General features: G+C 43.3%; 2 protein-coding genes across 5 annotated transcripts in view; one reads left to right on the top strand and one right to left on the bottom strand.

Moving 5' to 3' along the window:
- The window catches only part of DNAJC24 (DnaJ heat shock protein family (Hsp40) member C24), a 33,225-nt gene extending 15,894 nt beyond the window's left edge, over positions 1–17,331 (top strand). For all 3 annotated transcript variants that reach the window (XM_053981720.1, XM_053981722.1, XM_053981721.1), the window contains exons 3-5: positions 7,503–7,641; positions 14,989–15,057; positions 15,889–17,331. In XM_053981720.1, the coding sequence (XP_053837695.1) occupies positions 7,503–7,641; positions 14,989–15,057; positions 15,889–16,013 (333 nt within the window). In that variant the 3' untranslated portion in view covers positions 16,014–17,331. The remainder of the gene's footprint in view (positions 1–7,502; positions 7,642–14,988; positions 15,058–15,888) is intronic.
- Positions 16,880–18,440, bottom strand: part of IMMP1L (inner mitochondrial membrane peptidase subunit 1) — a 32,403-nt gene continuing 30,842 nt past the window's right edge. For both annotated transcript variants that reach the window (XM_053981718.1, XM_053981717.1), the window contains exon 6: positions 16,880–17,044. In XM_053981718.1, coding sequence (XP_053837693.1) covers positions 16,976–17,044 — 69 coding nt within the window. In that variant the 3' untranslated portion in view covers positions 16,880–16,975. The remainder of the gene's footprint in view (positions 17,045–18,440) is intronic.

The following is an 18,440-nucleotide window of genomic DNA, read 5'->3' as shown; positions in this document are numbered from 1 at the left end:
GAACTTTGCAGTGGAGGCAGGGTTTTCCCAGCAGCTCTCACGCTGATCTCTCCTGCTCACACTCTGCAGCAAGAGACCTTCTGATAAGCACTTCTGGATCAAAGCAACAAAATTCAAAATGTAATTCTGGAAAGAGGAGGAATTCTGCACTGAGCTTAATTGATGCCAGAGCTATGGGAAGATGAAGACTGAACACAGTCTTTTTGTTGAGAGAGAGGGAAAAATACTGAGTACAAAGACAATGTTAGCCTACCATAATATTTTGATTTTTGAAATAATTTTAAGTAGTTGTTGATTTCTTAGATATTTATAGGTGTGGCTTAAATATTGTGGCCAGATTGAGAGATTTTTGCTTTAGAAATTGTAACTGCTTTCTTCCTGAAATGTGTCCTCATGGCCCATAAATAACTAGAGAAATGGATGCAATTGTATGACCCAATCCAGCCCCTTGTTCAGCAGTTAATTTCTCCAGATTTCTGTGAGCATTTGTTCAGGCCTACACAGATTTGGTTGTTGGTTTAAATCTAGCCAAGGCTGGTGGTGTCTTAATTGCTACCACAGAGCAACCATTTGGCCTGTGTGAGATGGATGTTGTCAAGGTACCTTCTGCAAGGCAGACATTCATCCACTGGGAATGTATCAAGAAAGTTTTCATTAATTGGTCCCTTTGTTGGCATTTGTGGCAGAGCAGCCAAAAAACTGAGTATGAACAGACACTGTGTCAGGGGGTGAGATTTATTGGCAAGTCTCAGTAAAAAGTGGTATTTACTACATATATTGTAAGCAGGGGCAAAGGGGTTTCCTCCAAAGAACAGCCTGGCATTAAATTTACTGAGTTTTTTTTGTTTTTCTAAGGCAGGAGAAATGTTACAAGAATCCAGCCTCAGTCAGAAGTTAAATAGGAAATAGCCAGTTAATATTTTTCTGCTTAATGCTGACTGTCTTGCAGGTTCTTTTGAATGTGATGTGAAGTGTTATGATGGGCTCTGTGACGTGCAGACACATTCACGCAGACCTGTGACTGTGTCAGATGAGAACCCTTGGCAGGTTTTGTCCTGACTTCATTTGCTTAACCTGTAGATAATGACAATTACAGTTGATAATGTGTACACGTAGAATAAAGCATGAATGTTTTTAAACAGCTCCCAGTTTCCAATAGCTCCCAATTTTGGTATTTTTATGTTCACATTAATTTCTGCATTTTGATCTTGTTGCTTTGTTAAAAGGATGCTCTTCATTGTATTGCAAGGGACATACTGGTCATGATTTGTGCATTTTGTCTAAGTGCAGCATGATTGTTTGTTTAATTTTGTACAGAGCAAGGCTGCTTGCATGAGGCTTGCTTAAGCCCATATTAACTTTTTTTTAAATGCCACAGAGTGATATAAATAAAATAACAGCTAATAATTTGGACTTGTTACTCTGAGGGAGAGTTCTGATTCTGAAATTTGAACATATTTTCTGTTGGATATTGAGCTTTGATAAAAGAATAGGTAGATTGAACCCCCTAATACTGATAATGTGATTCAAAACTGCTTGGTATTGATCTGTGCAGTTCCCATGAAGAGTCAAAGTTTCACCCTCTTGGATTCCCAGCCATGATTCTGGCCATGTGGTTGGGAGATACTGGCTTGGGTTTCTCCCTTCATCCAGCTGCTCCCAGCGTTTCCCCCGTGCTCCTTCTCTGTTCCAGCAGCAGGAACAGGACAGGGCTGTCAGTGCTGTGTCCTGCTCTCATCCCATTCCTCATCCAGGGCCACTTCCACCTCTGCCCTGTTGGTCCCTCCAGCCCTTTGCACGCCAGTCTTGTGGCTTGGATCTCTTGTGTTTGCAGTTTTAATTCAGTTCCTTCATTCATCAAAAATGGACCTGCACCAGATGTGAAGAGTGTTCTCTCGGTCAAGTTTAGATTGAACTTCCCTTCCCTGACCCTTGCTGAGTGTCTTTCATCACTGCTTATTTTTTAATATAAATACACATCTTTTCACAGGTTCCAGAAGGTGTTGTAGTGTAGGTTGTGAAAATTATTTTTTTTAAAAAAGGTAATTCATAGTTGGATGGGAATTATACATTCTCACTGCACTGGATAAAATAATGTCTAGCTATAAAAATACTGCAGCTACTGCTCTATGCCTGACGTGGAGAAAGGGTTAAGGATGCTGAGCTACTGAGTTAATTTGAGATGTTAATGCTCTATCATTTGCTCTTATTTAAAGGAAAGGTTTAGTCATTAGATGTAGTTCTTTCAAAGGTAGAAATACTTGGTGCATCTAAGTAATCCTCTGGTAAAATCCTACTACTTGGTTTACTCAGGGCACATCTCCAGCTTTAAATATATCCCTTATTCAAACACAGGTTTCCCACGTGGCAGGGCTGGAGCTGCTCAGCCAAAGCTCAGCCAGCTCTGGTGGCTCCTCATCCTGTGGTGTGAGGGTTCTTGGGGTCTGCTGATCTGTCACTGAGATGTAATTCCAGTTGCTGCCTAAATGGTCACATTAACAACCAGGGATTAAAGTGCAGGGATTGGTTTTGATTGATTTCTGAAAGTGCAGAAGGGTCCAAACTTCACGGAGTGTAAAGTAGGCAGAAATTCAGAGAGTAGCAGTTGAAATGTGCTGCAGCATGTTCCAGATTCTCATTCAAACCTCTGTGCTACACTGTGCAAATAAGAATATAATAAATAAAATAGATGTTGCAACTCAAGGCATTCTCACAGTCTACGCTTGCAGCAACATCAACACCCTTTTTTTGAGTCAGAAAAGGCTTGTTCTTGGTTCTGTAGCAGATATCAAAGGCAAATGATCAGCATAATGAAATACAAGTAATTTACCTAAAAAAAATGCCATGAAAATTTTCTAACTTTTTGAATACTTGAAAAAAGACTGAAAACTGTGAACTGAACCAGTATCTGTGCTTCAGAGTATGTTTGCCATTGTTTCTCACAGTACCCAACCTGCTGAAAAGTACAGTCTGATGTATATTATGAATACCACACTAGAATGCAGTTGTTTTATCAAGGTATGATAATGATACTGTAATTGAAAAGGGCACAAGGTTAAGTTTGTGTTAGCCAGCTTTTCCTGTTGCCCCCCGTGCCAGCATTTCACCAAGTCCTCAACAGATGCTGCTTAAAGTGTGTTTTTCATATGAGCTTTGAACTTCAAGGTCCATGCTTTTCCAAAACCTTTTTTTAGCAATTTCAAAAGCTAAAGGAAGTGAAACCTTTAAGAAATTGTTTTTGAATTAAATCTTACACCAAGAACCAGAGTCCTCAGGGAATACTGGGACAAAGTGACTTTTAAGATAAACATCAGGAGAGAGAGCAGTAGTAGGTATGTTATCAGATGAACTAATGTATTTCCAAAATCAATTGGTTTATTTTTTAGCATTCAGACTAACTGAAAAGCAAAGTGATACAAATCCCAAACAGGGAGTCAGCAAATTACTTCTAGTACAACTATTAAAAAGGCAAATTAGGTTGGGCATGTGTCTCCAACCTTCTCCATTTTCCCTTCCCTCAGCTGGACTTGGGAAAGGATCATTAACTGTTTTTGTAAAGTCCTACAAAACAGTAACACATTAGTAAAACTAATTTGAACACAGTTTTCAGGATGATAACTGTTTTTGAACACAGTTTTGAACACAGTTATCGGGATGAGCACTCAGCCTAAAGTTGTTTTTATGGAGCATTGCTGCCCCAAACCGTTGCACACACGCAGCCAAAAGATTGTGAAGTATCCAGAGCAGGGCTGAGAGCGGGGCTCAGGCTGGGTGTGGGTGGCACAAATCCTGTGCACAGATCCTGGCAGAGATGCTGCAGGAGACACGGGGCTGTGGCACCCTGAGCGAACCTCGCAGGTGGTGCACGAGGGAGAGAGGAGCAGCAGCTCACCTGGAGCCACAGGAGGGAGGTCGAGCAGAAAACAGAGCCTCTCTGTTTGCACTACAGGGCCTGGCCAGGCTGAGGTTAACCCAGAAAAAAAAAGCTGAATTGGGAAGAGGAGGAGATCATCCCTCATATTTCACCTCCTACAAAACAAAACCGAAGGCCCAGCTCTGCTTCTGCAGGCGGCTCCTCTGGAGAGGGAGCAGGATCAGGCGCAAGAATCTGGTAACTAGGAGTGAGGGAAGGTCCCAAAAAAGAGTGTGATTTATGTCTGAAGTTTTTCACAGAAAGAGTGATGAAATTCTGGAATGGCTGCCCAGGAGGTGGTGCAGTCACCATCCCTGGGTGTGTTTAACAAAGCCTGGATGTGGCACTGGGTGCCAGGGCTGAGTTGAGGTGTTGGGGCTGGGTTGGACTCCACGATCTTGAAGGTCTCTTCCAGCCTGTGATTCTGGGAATTCTGTGAAGTACTGACATCAGAGTGCTCCCTCTGAATTTCAGTGCTTTTCTAAAGTGTTCTCTGTGTCTGAGTGGCTGAACAGAGTCTAAAACACCTGGAGAGAGGACACCTCGTTTGCTCTCTGGGAGAGGGAGGAGAAGAGCAGTTGAATCAAGAGTGGATTTTTGCTACAGACAAATTCCTGGATTTTGATTAGCAGGCTAGAGAGTGGGAAAATAAGTCAATCAGAGCATAACAATAAGTGCATAAATCCAGATGAAATGGGGTCACTGAAATAAATAAAAAAAAAAAACAAAACAAGAGGACTGTTAGAATAAAAGAGCTGATGTTTGAGGATTTTTCTTAGTGTAGATCTAGTTTGCTAAAGGCATTAGGTGATAATAGAGGAGAAAGGCAAAGAGAGGAAGGAGCAAATCAAATAGGTTCAGAAGGCATGGAGACCAAAACGGAGAGAAATAATAATGGAAACATAGATATAGATGGAGATATAGATAGAGATGCATATTTTAATGAGTAGGTCCCCTACAATGGAGTTGAAGAAATTGTAGTTTTTCTAACATAAAAATTGCATATGCTGCAGATACTAAATTTTCCAGTGTAGGAAAGTACTTAAGGGCCATGTGATAAACCTGAAGAATAATTAATTTTCATTATTCAAGAAGTGAGCAGAGTGGTGCTTTCTGCACTGATTATTATTTTTCCACAGTACTTTTGTGATGTGTGGCTTCCTGTGTTTGGCTGTCTCCTTCCAGTATAGTTCAAAATCATTTTTCAGTCAGACAGGGTTTTGGTGCAGCAAAGGGAAAGTGGGGCCAGTTTTGTTGGGAGTGTTTTCTCAACGTTGTTGGCAGGAGAGAAGGCAGTATGCTTAGCTCTGCCTTGGGCAGTCAGTCAATAATGTTTCTATTTCTCAGAAACTGATCCGAGAAGGTGTGGTCTTTGTGGCCAACCCAAATATCTAACAGCTACCTATACAGAATACAATGACTGAATGCAGTGACCAAGATTCTTTGGTTTTCTTTGCACCTTAGAATTTTGTCATCTTCACTTGAGGAGCTAGAAAAGGAATGAATCTTTATGGGTCACAAGTGCTCTTCAGCCGTATTTTCAGCAAGTTGTAAGAGGGGACAGTCTTGAATGCAGAGGGGACTTCAAGTGGAACAAAACCAGGATTTTGTACGTATGTGTGGGTGGAGGTACATCCACCTGTGTGTGGAAAAACACCTGTGAAAAAACCTGAGGTGGAAGCATTTTGCTCACCCATCCCTGCTGTCGTTGTATCTCGGGGTCTGGGGGTCAGGATGACCCCAAGAGTGTAAAAGTCCTCATTTCCCAGCCCCACAGCCAAAGGAGGAGTCTGAATGCTCAGGGTCGGATTCTCAAGGGTGTTTATTTTCCCTTCTCTAGAACATTCTCTCTCTGCCCTGCTGAGCTCTGTCCAGCAGCTCGGCCATGGCATTCTGTCTGCCCTCAGGGTAGTGCTCATATTTTATACCAAAAACTACATGTACTATATTTACAATAACGTGCCAATGTCTATCATTTATGTCAGACAGTGTGTCTGTGCCTTAAACCAACAGAAAAGTGTCACCAGCACAGCAAGACATGGAGGGCAAGGAGAAGGAGAAGAAGGCCAGGACAAATCCCTCCATCTTGTACCCCCTTGAACCCCATTCTAAAAACCCCAAAATTCTACTTTTCCACCTTGTGTTAACTCAACTACCACACCACTCAAACCCTTGTGGCTTGTAATTCCTCACACAAAGTTGGCAGTTTTTTCCATGGGCTAAAATGGAAGCCACAGGTGTTTTTGACTTTGTGCCAAGGTCTGTGAGCCCCTGCCAGGGTCTGGAGCCAGCCAGGGCAGCCAGAGGGATGTGCTGGGCTCCCACAGTTGTACAGGGGATTTGTGTGGGTAACACCCATCAATGACAGATCCATCAGTGAGCAAACAGACTCCAGGAGAAGTGCTCCTTTACATTTGGGGTTTTGTCAGCCACACACGTTACCAGTATTCTTTTCTTTCCAAAATGAGTTATAAACTCAGATTCATTTAATCAGAAATCTGCTTAAAGACTTACAGAACAGATGATTTGCATCTTAAAATCTGCTTCACGTTTCAGTGCCCTGGCTGGTGTTGGTATAAAGGGCACTTAAAGCTCCAGAATAAGGGAAAACTTGGTCTGTGACACAGTTATCAGCTGGTAGGCCTGATTAGGTTGCACCTTTCTCAACTTAAATAACTTAAATTTTGTTTCATGTCACTCTGTCACGTCTACTGAGCAATTTAAAATGGCAGAAAAAAAGAGATTACAGGAGATGAATTAAAGCTACAGGAAGATGGAGCTTTGAGGATTCCTTTTCAGTAGGCATTGGAACCACTCAAGTCAGACTGCTCTGCTCCTCACAAATGAGAAAGAAAACATGTTACCCTTTTAATTATTATTGCCTGTTTAACGTGGGATTTCTTGAATGACCATGTCCTTGAATAATTGTTTCTTAACTAAAATGACACAATTTTGTAGCCAGTGATCCATGATTTTAAGTATTTGGAAGGGCTATTGATTCACTGAACTGGAAGAAGTTAAAGATGTTCAGGCATGTTTTCAAAAGTAGAAATACATGTAGTATAAATTACCTTTGGTCGTGTATATTTTATTTACCATTTAAATAATAAAAGAAGCTAGGCAGGTGGAATGCAGCATTCAGTTTATCTGTAATAACTTTAACTAAACATTGGTGGTTTTGTTTAAATCAGCTCTGTGGGGTGTCACGAGAGCTGCCAGCACCTCCTCTTGCTCCTGTGTCACGGTCCCCTGCATGTACCTATTTCTGTTTGTGCTAGTCACTCTCTAGGTAAATTGTCCATAAGGCCAGTGATTCCATCAGCAAATTATCCAGAAAATGCCGTCAGTGCACGTGGTGCCACTGCTGGTTCTGCTGCCATTCCAGTGGGATAATTAAACTGGCAGGTTCCTCTTGCGCCCAGCGTCGTCACCTCCCTTCCTCTGGCTCCTCGGCTCGGACCTTCTCCTTCCCTCCGTGCTCCTAGCTGAGTACCAAGTGCATTACTGATCCCTCCTGTGCCAGCCTGCTGGCTCTCGCCCCCCCCAGCCCCGTTTTTGCCCGTGTTGTTTCTTTTTTTTTGATTGGCAGCATCACCCCGACAAACGGGCGGCAGATGCGGCGGCGGGAGACGCGGAGGAGCGCGCGCAGCGGTTCATCGAGATCGGCCAAGCGTGGAAAATTCTAGGGAACGAGGAGACAAAAAAAGAGTATGACCTGCAGCAGCGTGGTAGGTTCCTGCCAAGGAGCGCTGGAGTGGCAGCGGCTCTTTAGATAAGCAGGGGCTGGGAGTGGTAGCTGGATGGTATTTTTAAAATGCTGCTTAGTGCTGAACGGAATGTTTCTTTCACTCTTGTCCTACTTTCAGACGTGGATCCATTATTTATAGCTTGAGCCACACATACATCAGCCGCTGAAAACACAGAATTACTTCCAACAAAACGTTAGGGGGCATTATTCCTGATAGTTTGAATTATTATGGAATTTATACTAATTGCAGACCTTAGCCCTTTTTACTTTACGGAGGTAGCTTCATTAATTATTCTTAATTTTAAGTTTTATGCTCCATTTTGTTGCAGTGGTTTAGAGGTGAGTATTAATCCATCTACACCTAGTGTTCTTTGTGTATGGATTTACAACCAGAATCATTAGGACACATTCTTTTCCCTTGTGGGTGTTAGGTAGCACTCATAATTCATCCACAGTCTAAAGCAGCCTTTCTAAAGCAGGTTTGTAAATAATATTTCAATACAACATCTTAACTAGGCAGCTCTAGCACGCATTCCTTTTTATAGCTCTCAGAAAATAGCTCCTTAAAACAGTGACAGGCTGTTGTGAGAAAGAAAGGGGGGAAATGTAGGTCAGGTCTGTCACACATGGGCTACCATTACATGAAGTGATAGGCTGTCTTTCTGCTCTGGCCTCAGGATAGGAGTCCCTCAGCCTTCCATTAGAACCTTCAATAAATGTATATCCACCCTACATGTTAATGGGGGGAGTCAATAATAGTGGCTTGCCCGTGGGGAAAGCACTCGGTGGCACTCTGCAGTGACACGCTGGGGCCAGCATTGACGTGGAGCCACCACCACCAGGGCGGGATGTGCTGATAAAAGCCCGCTGTCTGTGCAGCTTGTTATTGAATTCCCTGCCCTGTACGTTGGCACACCATCAGGCCTCGTCCCTCGTGCTGATTTTTAACTCCCCTGCCACGGCCAGAGCCACAGCTCGGAGACACAAAGGCACCGTGGCATCAACCAGGGCAGGGAGGGTGCTGGAGACACACAGTGCAGTGAATTCTGCATCAACCAGGGCAGAGAGGGTGTTGGAGACACACAGTGCAGTGAATTCTGCATCAACCAGGGCAGAGAGGGTGTTGGAGACACACAGTGCAGTGAATTCTGCATCAACCAGGGCAGGGAGGGTGCTGGAGACACACAGTGCAGTGAATTCTGCATCAATCAGGGCAGGGAGGGTGCTGGAGACACACAGTGCAGTGAATTCTGCATCAAATCAGGGCAAAGAAGGTGCTGGAGACAGTGCAGTGAATTCTGCATCAGTCAGGGCAAAGAAGGTGCTGGAGACACACAGTACAGTGAATTCTGCATCAAATCAGGGCAAAGAAGGTGCTGGAGACACACAGTGCAGTGAATTCTGCATCAAATCAGGGCAAAGAAGGTGCTGGAGACACACAGTGCAGTGAATTCTGCACCCAAATAACTGCAGTGGCTTTGGTTTGTTCATCTGAGATTAATGTTAATGAGCATGGTGGTGGGTTTCGTGTTGCTCAGTCACTGGTGTGTTTACTAGAATGTTCTTCCTCATTTCCTGTGAGGGGGGATTAGGAGAATTAGGAGAAACCCTTTTAAACTTTAGAAGGGTTTAAAGAAATATTTATTAACAGTAACCAAAAGAAGGAGTAATAAGATTCAGAACAAAACTTTTAGGACACTTCTGGTGGCTCATCACTTCTGTGAATGCCTCCCATACAAAACCACCACAATAACCTTGTATTTCAGACTTCGTGTGGCTTTGGGGAGAGAGGGGGAGGAGTGAAAACAGAGTTGTTGAATAAGTATTTTATGGAAAAAATTGGATCTTGTTCTGTTTGTAAGGTAAACAGTACTAAGATCAGACTTTTAATTTTTTCATCTCAAAGTTATTTTTTAAATGCCTGAAGGTGAGGTCAGAACAGGAATTTCTGCTGCCAGCGCTCTCATGCTATTGTACTCTCACCATTGTAATATTGGTTGTGCCTTCTCTTTTCACAAACTCTATGTGCAGAGAAAAAAGGAAATACTAGAGATTAAGATGGGAATCTTTTCAGTATTTGGTGAATTTTACCTGAAGCTTAAATCAGACTGTGAAGCTCCATTTTGCCTGGGACAGGTTCATCCACTGGAGTAGAGAGCTATGTCAGGATTTTGTTTTCCCTTGGGATTCAAGGACATATAAATATGTCCTTAATCTATAAATGAGTTTTGACCATAATTTGAAGATCATCTGTATTTTCTGAGATTCTTTTGCATCCAGATGAGCTCTTCTAAAAGCCATCTCAAGATTGTGTATGAAAGACTTGGTGAACAAAGAAATCAGCTTGTGCCTCTGTTGAGGCAGGGGTTTGGTGATGGGACATTCTGTTCTAGCACAGAGGGTGCCATTCCCAGGGCCCCCAAGTTTCAGACTCAGCCACACCTGGCACCCACGTGCAGTGCTGCTGCATTCTTTCCAGCATGTTCCCCGGCAGCAAAATGATGGGGAAATAAATCCTGCTTCCTTGAATGCCTGTCAAGCTGCTTCTGCAGCCACGATTCTAGACAAATTCGTAGACACTGCCATAAAAGCTCACAGAAACAAAGGAATTGAGACAGCAGCTAAGGGGAATAGTGATGGCAGAGATAATACAGCAAGTTAGTAAGATGCAAAGGAAGGCCAGAAGTAGAATTCAGAGAAGTTCCAAGGAGGTGAAATTCTGTGGGGCTCTCTGGCTTTAATTTTATTTTTGGTTTAGAGGTTAGACTCAAACACTTATCCAACTTTTTCTGATCTGGAAATCTTGTAAGAACTGCCTTTTTGTATGTTTTCTGAATTTTTTCCCAGTTCATTGTTTTGTCATATAAGAATACCTTTTTATGATGGTGAATCTTTTGCTTACAGTCCCTGAGAAAAATTTAGGGGATGGAAAAAAAAATCTGCATAGCAATTCACGTATGAAGAATGGACTTGGGTATTTTTTGTCAATAGATTTTCTTCTTAGATTTTTCCATTCTTTGTTTGATATCCCACTTTAAAGAAGATGAATATGCAGTTAAAATCAAGCTTGACTCTGATAATTACCAGGTGGATAAAACCTGTTTCACATTTTTCACATTAGAAATCACCTGAACCCCAAAAGTTCTTGCTTTCGTGACACAGCTGGAAAGAAAAATGTTTCACAGAATCAGGGAATCACACAGGCTGGAAAAGACCTTCAGAGGCCACCCTGTGAAGATCAATCTCCTGCCTAAAGGCAGTCCTCACAGTCAGTTGCTCAGCCTGGCTTTAGTGTCCCCAGGGGTGGAGATCCTCGAGCTGCTCTGGGCAGTACAACAAAAAATTGTACTTAGCCTAAAGCAGCTCATTTTGTAATTCCTGGTCACTAGTGCAGCCTTTGCTGACAACAGCAGTGCTTTTGCAGTGTGCCAGGTTATGCTGTGTGTGTGACAGAAGTGGATATTCCTTCTCCAGCCATGGATTTTGTAGCCCCCTCAGCTGGAGCACAAGCCTTTGAACTCTCTGGAGTTAAATCTCATCTGCAACAAGGATTGTTTGGCTATTTTTATATCTCTTTTTTTATGAAAATTCTTAACATGACTTGGTTAAAATTTCAAATTAAAGTAAGTGTGATTGTTTTAAATTAACTGATAAGACTCAAATTTAAGTAATTGTTTTAAAACTGAAAGGCCTATTTGAAAAAATTAACTTGGGAAAACATCCAGTGGGTACTGGTGATTTTTATGCAGAGTAGATACTGTGAACAGTATTTGACTGACAGTACATGTCTTGAAGTTTAATTGTGTTTGGTTTGAAAAAAAAATCAATCCTAAGTATGTATGCCTGATAAAGAGCTAGAAAAATCTTTCAAGTATTATGACTATTTTTACTATATCCATAAACTGTTAAAAGGGTTGAATTTCCATTTACTGCTTGCAACCCTTTCCCTAAAACTCAAGCCTTAAATAGCCCAAGAAATATTTATTGTATCTCCAAGTGAAACTTAAATACCTTCCCTCTTTTACAATTTCTGAATGACCCAGCAAGGGCTCTAGTAAAGCTTTACTGAACCAAGCTGCTAATAGTTATTTAATGTTGTTCTGTAGCCTGAAAGAATCTCAGTAGATTTTTCCTTTTAATCTCTTTGAATTGCAGGCTCATAAACCTCTCTGATGAGCCTGCCAGTGTTTTCTTAGATCCTGCAGTTGAGACAATGGAGCTGCAGAATCCTTTCACCTCTTGTTGTCAGACAAATCCAATAGATGGCAAAGCCAGGCAGGCTGTGCTGCTGGGGAATAAAATTTGTTTCATGAGTTCTGGTGGATGATCAGCTCCTCACATTTCCCCCTGGATGTTCAGGGTGGGTTTCAGAAATGACAGCTCTGTACACAGAGCAGACATCACATAGCTCAGCACTGGTAAATTCCCACTCTCCTTGGGGCTGGGAGGGAAAATGGGACACCAGCTCACTTCAGACAAGCACCAACAGGGAGCCATGGCTGCAGTAACAGTGATGCAGATGGAATAAGGAAGGGCACACAAAATCTGAGAGCCATTAGGTTGGATGTTCTGCTTGCAAGCTCAGGCTGGGCTCTGCCTCTGTTTCTGAGTGGCTCCCTCTGTTTCTGTTGTCTCCAGGTGTATTAGGCTGGGTAATGTTTTTAGTAGGAGACCCAGAAAAATAAAAGAGCTTTGTTCATCTCTGGAAAATGTTCCTCCTGCTTGAACCAGGCAGGCAAATAAATGCAGTGTGCAAAACTGCCTGTACTGCAAAGCTGTACTGGATTATGTGGGAAGTCAAGAGTACTAACAGAAAATTTTTATTTTTTGAGATAGCCAGATTTCAGATTTCACAGAATCACAGTCATAGAATATGCTGAGTTGGAAGGGACTTAGGAGAATCACTTGACACCCCAAGAATCCCATCATGTGCCTGAGAGCATTGTCTAAACACTCCTTGAACTCTGCCAGGCTTGGTGCTGTGGCCATCCCTGGGGAGCTGTTCCAGTGCCCAAACACCCTCTGGGGGAAGAACCTTTTCCTGCTCTCCAGCCTGAAGCTCCCTGACTCAGCTCCAGGCCATTCCCCGAGGGCTGTCCCTGTCACCCAGAGCAGGGATCAGTGCCTGCCCTCCTGCTCCCCTCAGCAGGAATTTGTAACTGCCCTGAGGCCTCCCCTCAGCCTCCTCCAGGCTGAGCAGCCCCAGCGCCCTCAGCCCCCCTCACACCTTCCCCAAAGCCCTTCAGAGCAGGAGCACCTTCTGTCTGTGCTTAGCAAACGTAGGATGTGGGAAATGGGTGTGCAAGGGATTCTCAAAACCTGACAGAAAGCTCACACAGCCTTGCACGTCTGTGTGCACACTCTGAGATGAGCTGTGCTGACTCAGAGAGGCCATGGAACAGAAATGACAGGGTTGAGAGAGATTGAACCAGGAACGAGTTTCAAACTGTGGCCTTGCAGAAAGACCAGATATTTTGGAGAATTAGAGCAGTGAAAGATGCATTGTAGCAGGACTATGTGGTGTAAAAATATAGGTGATTGTTGTTAGGAGTATTAGCAGCATTGTGTGGCAGCAGCTAACAGGCTGAAAAGCATTTATAAGGAATTGTAGCCAGGAAATGGGCTGGCTTCTGGTGGAATGGTGTTGAGTTTTACATCTCTTGTGTCTCAGCCTTCAGCGAGACTGATATGGAATGAAATCCTTTAAAACACCTCTCAGCTGCCCCATCTCTGTAGAGCTGGGATTTTCTTTCCCTGGGGTTTTCTTTGCTCGGGTCCTGTCCCTGTCACCCAGAGCAGAGATCAGTGCCTGCCCTCCTGAGAGAGCTGCAGACTGCCCTGAGGTGTCTCCTCTCCTCCAGGCTGAGCAGCCCCAGTGCCCTCAGCCCCCCTCACACCTTCCCCAAAGCCCTTCTTCCCCTTCCCCTTGGCCTCCTTTGGATGTTCTCTAATGGCCTCATGCCTTTTTTACATTGTGGCACCCCAAACTGCCCCAGCCCTCGAGGCGAGGCCAGCCCAGCCCAGAGCAGAGCAGGACAATCCCTCCCTTGCCCGGCTGGAGATGCTGTGCCTGATCCTTCAGGATCTGAGCATCAGATGGGGAATAACAATCTCTGTTCAGCCTGGGAATTGTGAGGAGGATTAATTTTGCCTGTGGGTTGGAGTGAGTTTTTTTGTTTTCAAAATTACAATTGCAGGGATGAATTAGAAAAGCTTTGTTGAAATTCTGTTCCCTGGGCTTTGTATTAGATAAGAGAGCAGACATTTCCTCAGCTGCCCCTTCATTAGTGGTTGGACTCAATGATCTTAAAGGTGTTTTCCAGCATAAATGATGCTGTGGTTCTGTGATTCAGTTACTTTACTTGAAGTATGGTAAGCTCATGAATTTCCATGGTACCAGTTCTCTTCGGGTGGCCCATCTGCCCTTTTTTGTACTTTCTAGCAGCAAGGCATGACCCAGACCTCCACCACCAAGCCTATAAAAGTTCTGAGAGAAATCCTGCTTCATTAATTCCAAATAGGGAGCTCAGGAAGTTTTCTAACTCAGTTTTTTGTTACCTGTAGATGTTGTACACTTTTCATTTCATACTCAGTGTTGGAAGAGCCTGGGGGAAGAAATGGCAGGAGATCTTTGAGGTACCAACACAGATACTCTTTATCATAAAATAGCACTTGGACTGGTCTTCCCCTGAAGTGTTTTTTGCAGGACTTATTTCTTCTGCAGGATTTATTTCTTTGCAGGAGTCTCAGTGGTGTTCTCACACACAGCATGCCCTTGGTGCTTATAAAGGTTTTTATTTGGCTTCTCTTTTCTAAGGAGATACTGAAGAGAGATACTGAGAAGTCTCCATTTGAGGAGATATTGAAAATCTGCCCATCCTGGTCAGCTTGCTCCAGCTGTGGGGTGCAGGAGGCTTTGGCAGGTGATCTTGAGAGGTCCCTTTGGACCTCAACTGTTTGCCCCACAAATCTGTGAAAAGTACAGGTTAGCAGACATAACCTTCACCATTTCAGCTCGTGGAGTTGGGAGTTACAGCCAGGTTTTGAAAGGCATCTACATCAAAACAGAAGTTTGCCCCTAATTTCACACAAGTGCTGGTTTCAGGGTCTTAATTCAGTAATTTGTTGTCACCCTTTTTTTCTCCTGGCTACAAGAGAACATTTTCCAGCTTGTGCAGTTCTATAGAAACTAAGATTTTAGAGAACTAGATTTTGAACTGATACAGTGGTCTAGGCAGGACTCTGGTAGGGACCAGATTGACTGCTAAGTATATAAAACCATTAATTTCTCAGAAAAGACTGAACATCTGTCATGTTTGCTTTATAGGAGATGACCTGACAAAAGAATGGCCACTTCATGAACAGATTTATCTTGAGGACATGTCCTGGAATGAAGGTATGAGTGCCTTGCTGCTGGTTCCTAATGCTTTTCATTGTCCCTGTTAATGTTTTCTATTTTTTTCTGCACTTTGCACCATTGTTGTCTTACTTTAAGTGCTGGTTTTGCTGCATTTCCTGGGACAAAGCTGTTTTGCTCTGTGAGATTACTTGGATTAGAATTTAACTTTCTGTTACATTTGTTTTCCATTCCATCTACACTTCTCCCATCCTCACTTGCAGTACCACTTTTCACCCAGCTCTCCTCTTGTATAATTGAGAGTACATAGATTTTTCCCATATCTCTTGTGCATCTGGCGCATTGGTAGAATTTCTGCATTTCTTTTCTCATCTGCCACTGTTCCTTCCCTCCTGTCTATTGCTCTGGCTTTTCTTGTTTAATTGCTTTTGGAATAAATGGCTGGTTTTGATTTTTATTTTTTTACCTTTTTTTTTTTTTTTTTTTTTAAGTTGTGAGGGGAAAAATCCTACTTTCCTTTCTTCTGTTTTGGTTCCTGGGTTAGCAGCCTGTTTTGGAAGCATCCTTGATCTGTATGAGTAACACCACTTAGTTTTTTCTTTTAGTATCATCAGATTGTGCAGCTTGTTATTACTGGAGTTTTTTGGGGTTTTTTGAAGAGACTCCACTGGCCCTGGTTGTTTAGTGTAATATCTCAGCCACTGAAACATTTTGAGATTATTGAGTTACGAATGGTAGCACAGATACTGATATTTACAACCCAAAAGTAGGAGGTTATTTGTTACTAAGAGTAGCTTTGTGAAGAAAATTCCAAATAAATTCTTGATTCTTCTCCAGCACTGAAGGCGTTTTTGTTTTCTGTTTTGGCAGATGAACAAGTCTACACTCTGTCCTGTCGATGTGGTGGGAATTACAGTGTCTCCAGGAGTGAAACCAAAGATGTATCTCTGGTTTGCTGTGACACGTGTTCACTTGTTATCGAGATCCTGCAATGATTGCTTCAATCAGGCACATTGAGCGTTACAAACTTTTCAAAAGCCTGGACAAACAAGTGACAGCACCTGCTAAAGAAATGTACATTAAAGAAAAGGGGGGCACTGCAAGAACAGGTTCATGCAGGGTTAAAAATGACAAGTGCCCCTTTGCTCACACAGCTCTGCAGACATGAGGCTGGGATTCTCCTCCTGCAGCTAAAGAGCTCATTATTCAACACCTCCAGCCCAGAACATGAGTTCTGTACGACTGCAATGTATCTCCTGATCTAAACGTTTCTTTCCCAGCAAGCAACAGAGTAGCTTCTTCCAATTTCAGTCTGAAGCAGCTCTACCTTGGGCCCTTCTTAGGTTAAATCCTTTTAACAGCTCAGATGACAAAATTCAATCAGGAGGCAGAGATGTGAGAACACTTTGAAGAGAATGAAGAGCAAGGTTCAGCAGTGGGAAACACGAACATTTTCTATTTGTAAGCTAAATATTTAAGGTCATTAAATCCTCTCAAGGACTGGAGCCTAGGAGGAGGAGGCAGAGGCTGGCAGCTGGAAGCAGTGGCTGTCCCTGCCCTGTGACAGTGGCACCACCTGGGCAGCCTGGAGCAGGAGCACGTGTTGAGCTGAGGCTCTCCACGGCAGAAGAAGTGGAGGCATCACTCCTGAGAGGAAAGCTAATGGGGAAGCTGTGCTCTGACCCCACTGGGCAGTCAGAGGAAACCCCACAGCACTCCTGGCAGTGACCAGCAGGACACTGGGGCTGTGTTCAGTGCCAGCCCTGGCACCACCCGCGGATGGCAGGCACGTCATTTTTGCTGATGACACAAGTGTATCATTCCCACTCTGAAGTTAGGTGTAATCTCAGAAAGAGACATCTTTCTCAAGTCATATTTGTGTTTATTCTAAACAAAAATAGTTCCATTCGTTTTAGTAGAAAATACTATGAAAACTGTCAGTAGTAGCTCAAGTCTTTTAATCATCAAGAAATCTGTGGCCATTGGGGCTTGCACGTAGAAATCCAAAGTCATTCAGAGGCCATATCTGTAAAATAAAGCACAGTTACAAGAGATTTCAATCACAATCCAAAGTTCAGTGTTTTCATTTGTTACTGGAATCGTTTCATAAACATGATGATTATTTCTCTTTTTGGTAAAGAACTTTGCTCACTGATGTGCTTCTCTTACTAGCAGTAATAAATCCTGTATATTACAGGGAACCATTCCATAGTGTGAATTTTACAATTTATACAGGAGATATGCTTTGCTATGGAGAGCCTCATTAATTCCATTGCTTTTCTCACCCTTGGAAATAAATATGTTCCTAAAGAGTGTCTTTCCAATCCAGTGTTTTCTAGCCTGTAAAGCTCTTCATGACTTTAAAGATAAGGTATGTGATTTTTGGTCCATCTAGGAGGAAAAAAGTACCACTCACATGGACCTCACCGTGGTGAGGTGTATTTTTATTTTATTTGTACTTTCAAGATGGGCCTTTGACCTGGAAATACCAAACCTTGGGAAAAAAAAAGATCTGTTGGCTACAGGTAAACTTAAACAAACTTAAACCAACAGGAGTGAAGGGTGAAGTGCCTGCCACCACCCAGGCTCTGGATGAGGCTCCTCTCAGAAGGGATAGTTATTTCCAAAAGAGCACAGCTCATCACCAAGTACAGGTGTCAGAGAGTGATGCTGACCAATAAACAAAGCTTCTCTCCAGAAATTACCTGTATAGCTGAATGCTCCCAGAAGTACTTTGCCCTGCACAGTCATTAATTACATGTAGGATGATCTTGGATGCAAAAAAAAAGGTAACAGGAAAGCAAGGACATTCATTCATTCACTCACTGTCCTTTGTCTCCCTTGAACGTCTGTGGCTCTAAAGACCATAAAAATGTCACAGCCCCTGCCCAAGATGAAGAGACCTAGACACAGAAAGGTGGCCTACTACCTTGTTCCCAAAGCATCTGTCAGTATTTTGGTGATCTCACTTATTTCTCCTTAGAATTTGGTCTTAAGGTATAAGAACAGCAACCTAGCAGCAGCTCTGAGTTCATGGAGCAGCCAGGGCACGGAAGGAGCCTTTGCTGCTCTCGGTGTGGAGTCAAAGAGTAATTGTCTCACTCAGAAGAGGAAGCACAGGCAAAGGCTCAGTTATTTCTAGCCCTGTGATTTGTCCCCAGCACCAAAGGCTGTGCCAGGAGAGGCTGAGGCAGTTCAGGCCTGGCAGGAGGCAGCAGCAGCTCTCCTGGCTGGGGCTGTGCCCTGCTCCTGGCTGGGGCTGTGCCCTCCCCAGGCTCCTGGCAGCCCCTGGCAGCACTGTGCCCCACCATCAGGAAGGCAGAAGGAGGAGTCATGAGCAGCACCTCAGGTTGTGTGCATCAGGAGAAGGCTCTTGTGCAAGATCTCAGGAAGTTCTTGTGGTTCTGGCACGTGCAGTCAGG

Source organism: Vidua macroura, chromosome 6, assembly GCF_024509145.1.
Source record: "Vidua macroura isolate BioBank_ID:100142 chromosome 6, ASM2450914v1, whole genome shotgun sequence".
Taxonomy (NCBI): Eukaryota; Metazoa; Chordata; class Aves; order Passeriformes; family Viduidae; genus Vidua; species Vidua macroura.
This window is presented reverse-complemented; position numbering and strand designations above follow the sequence as displayed.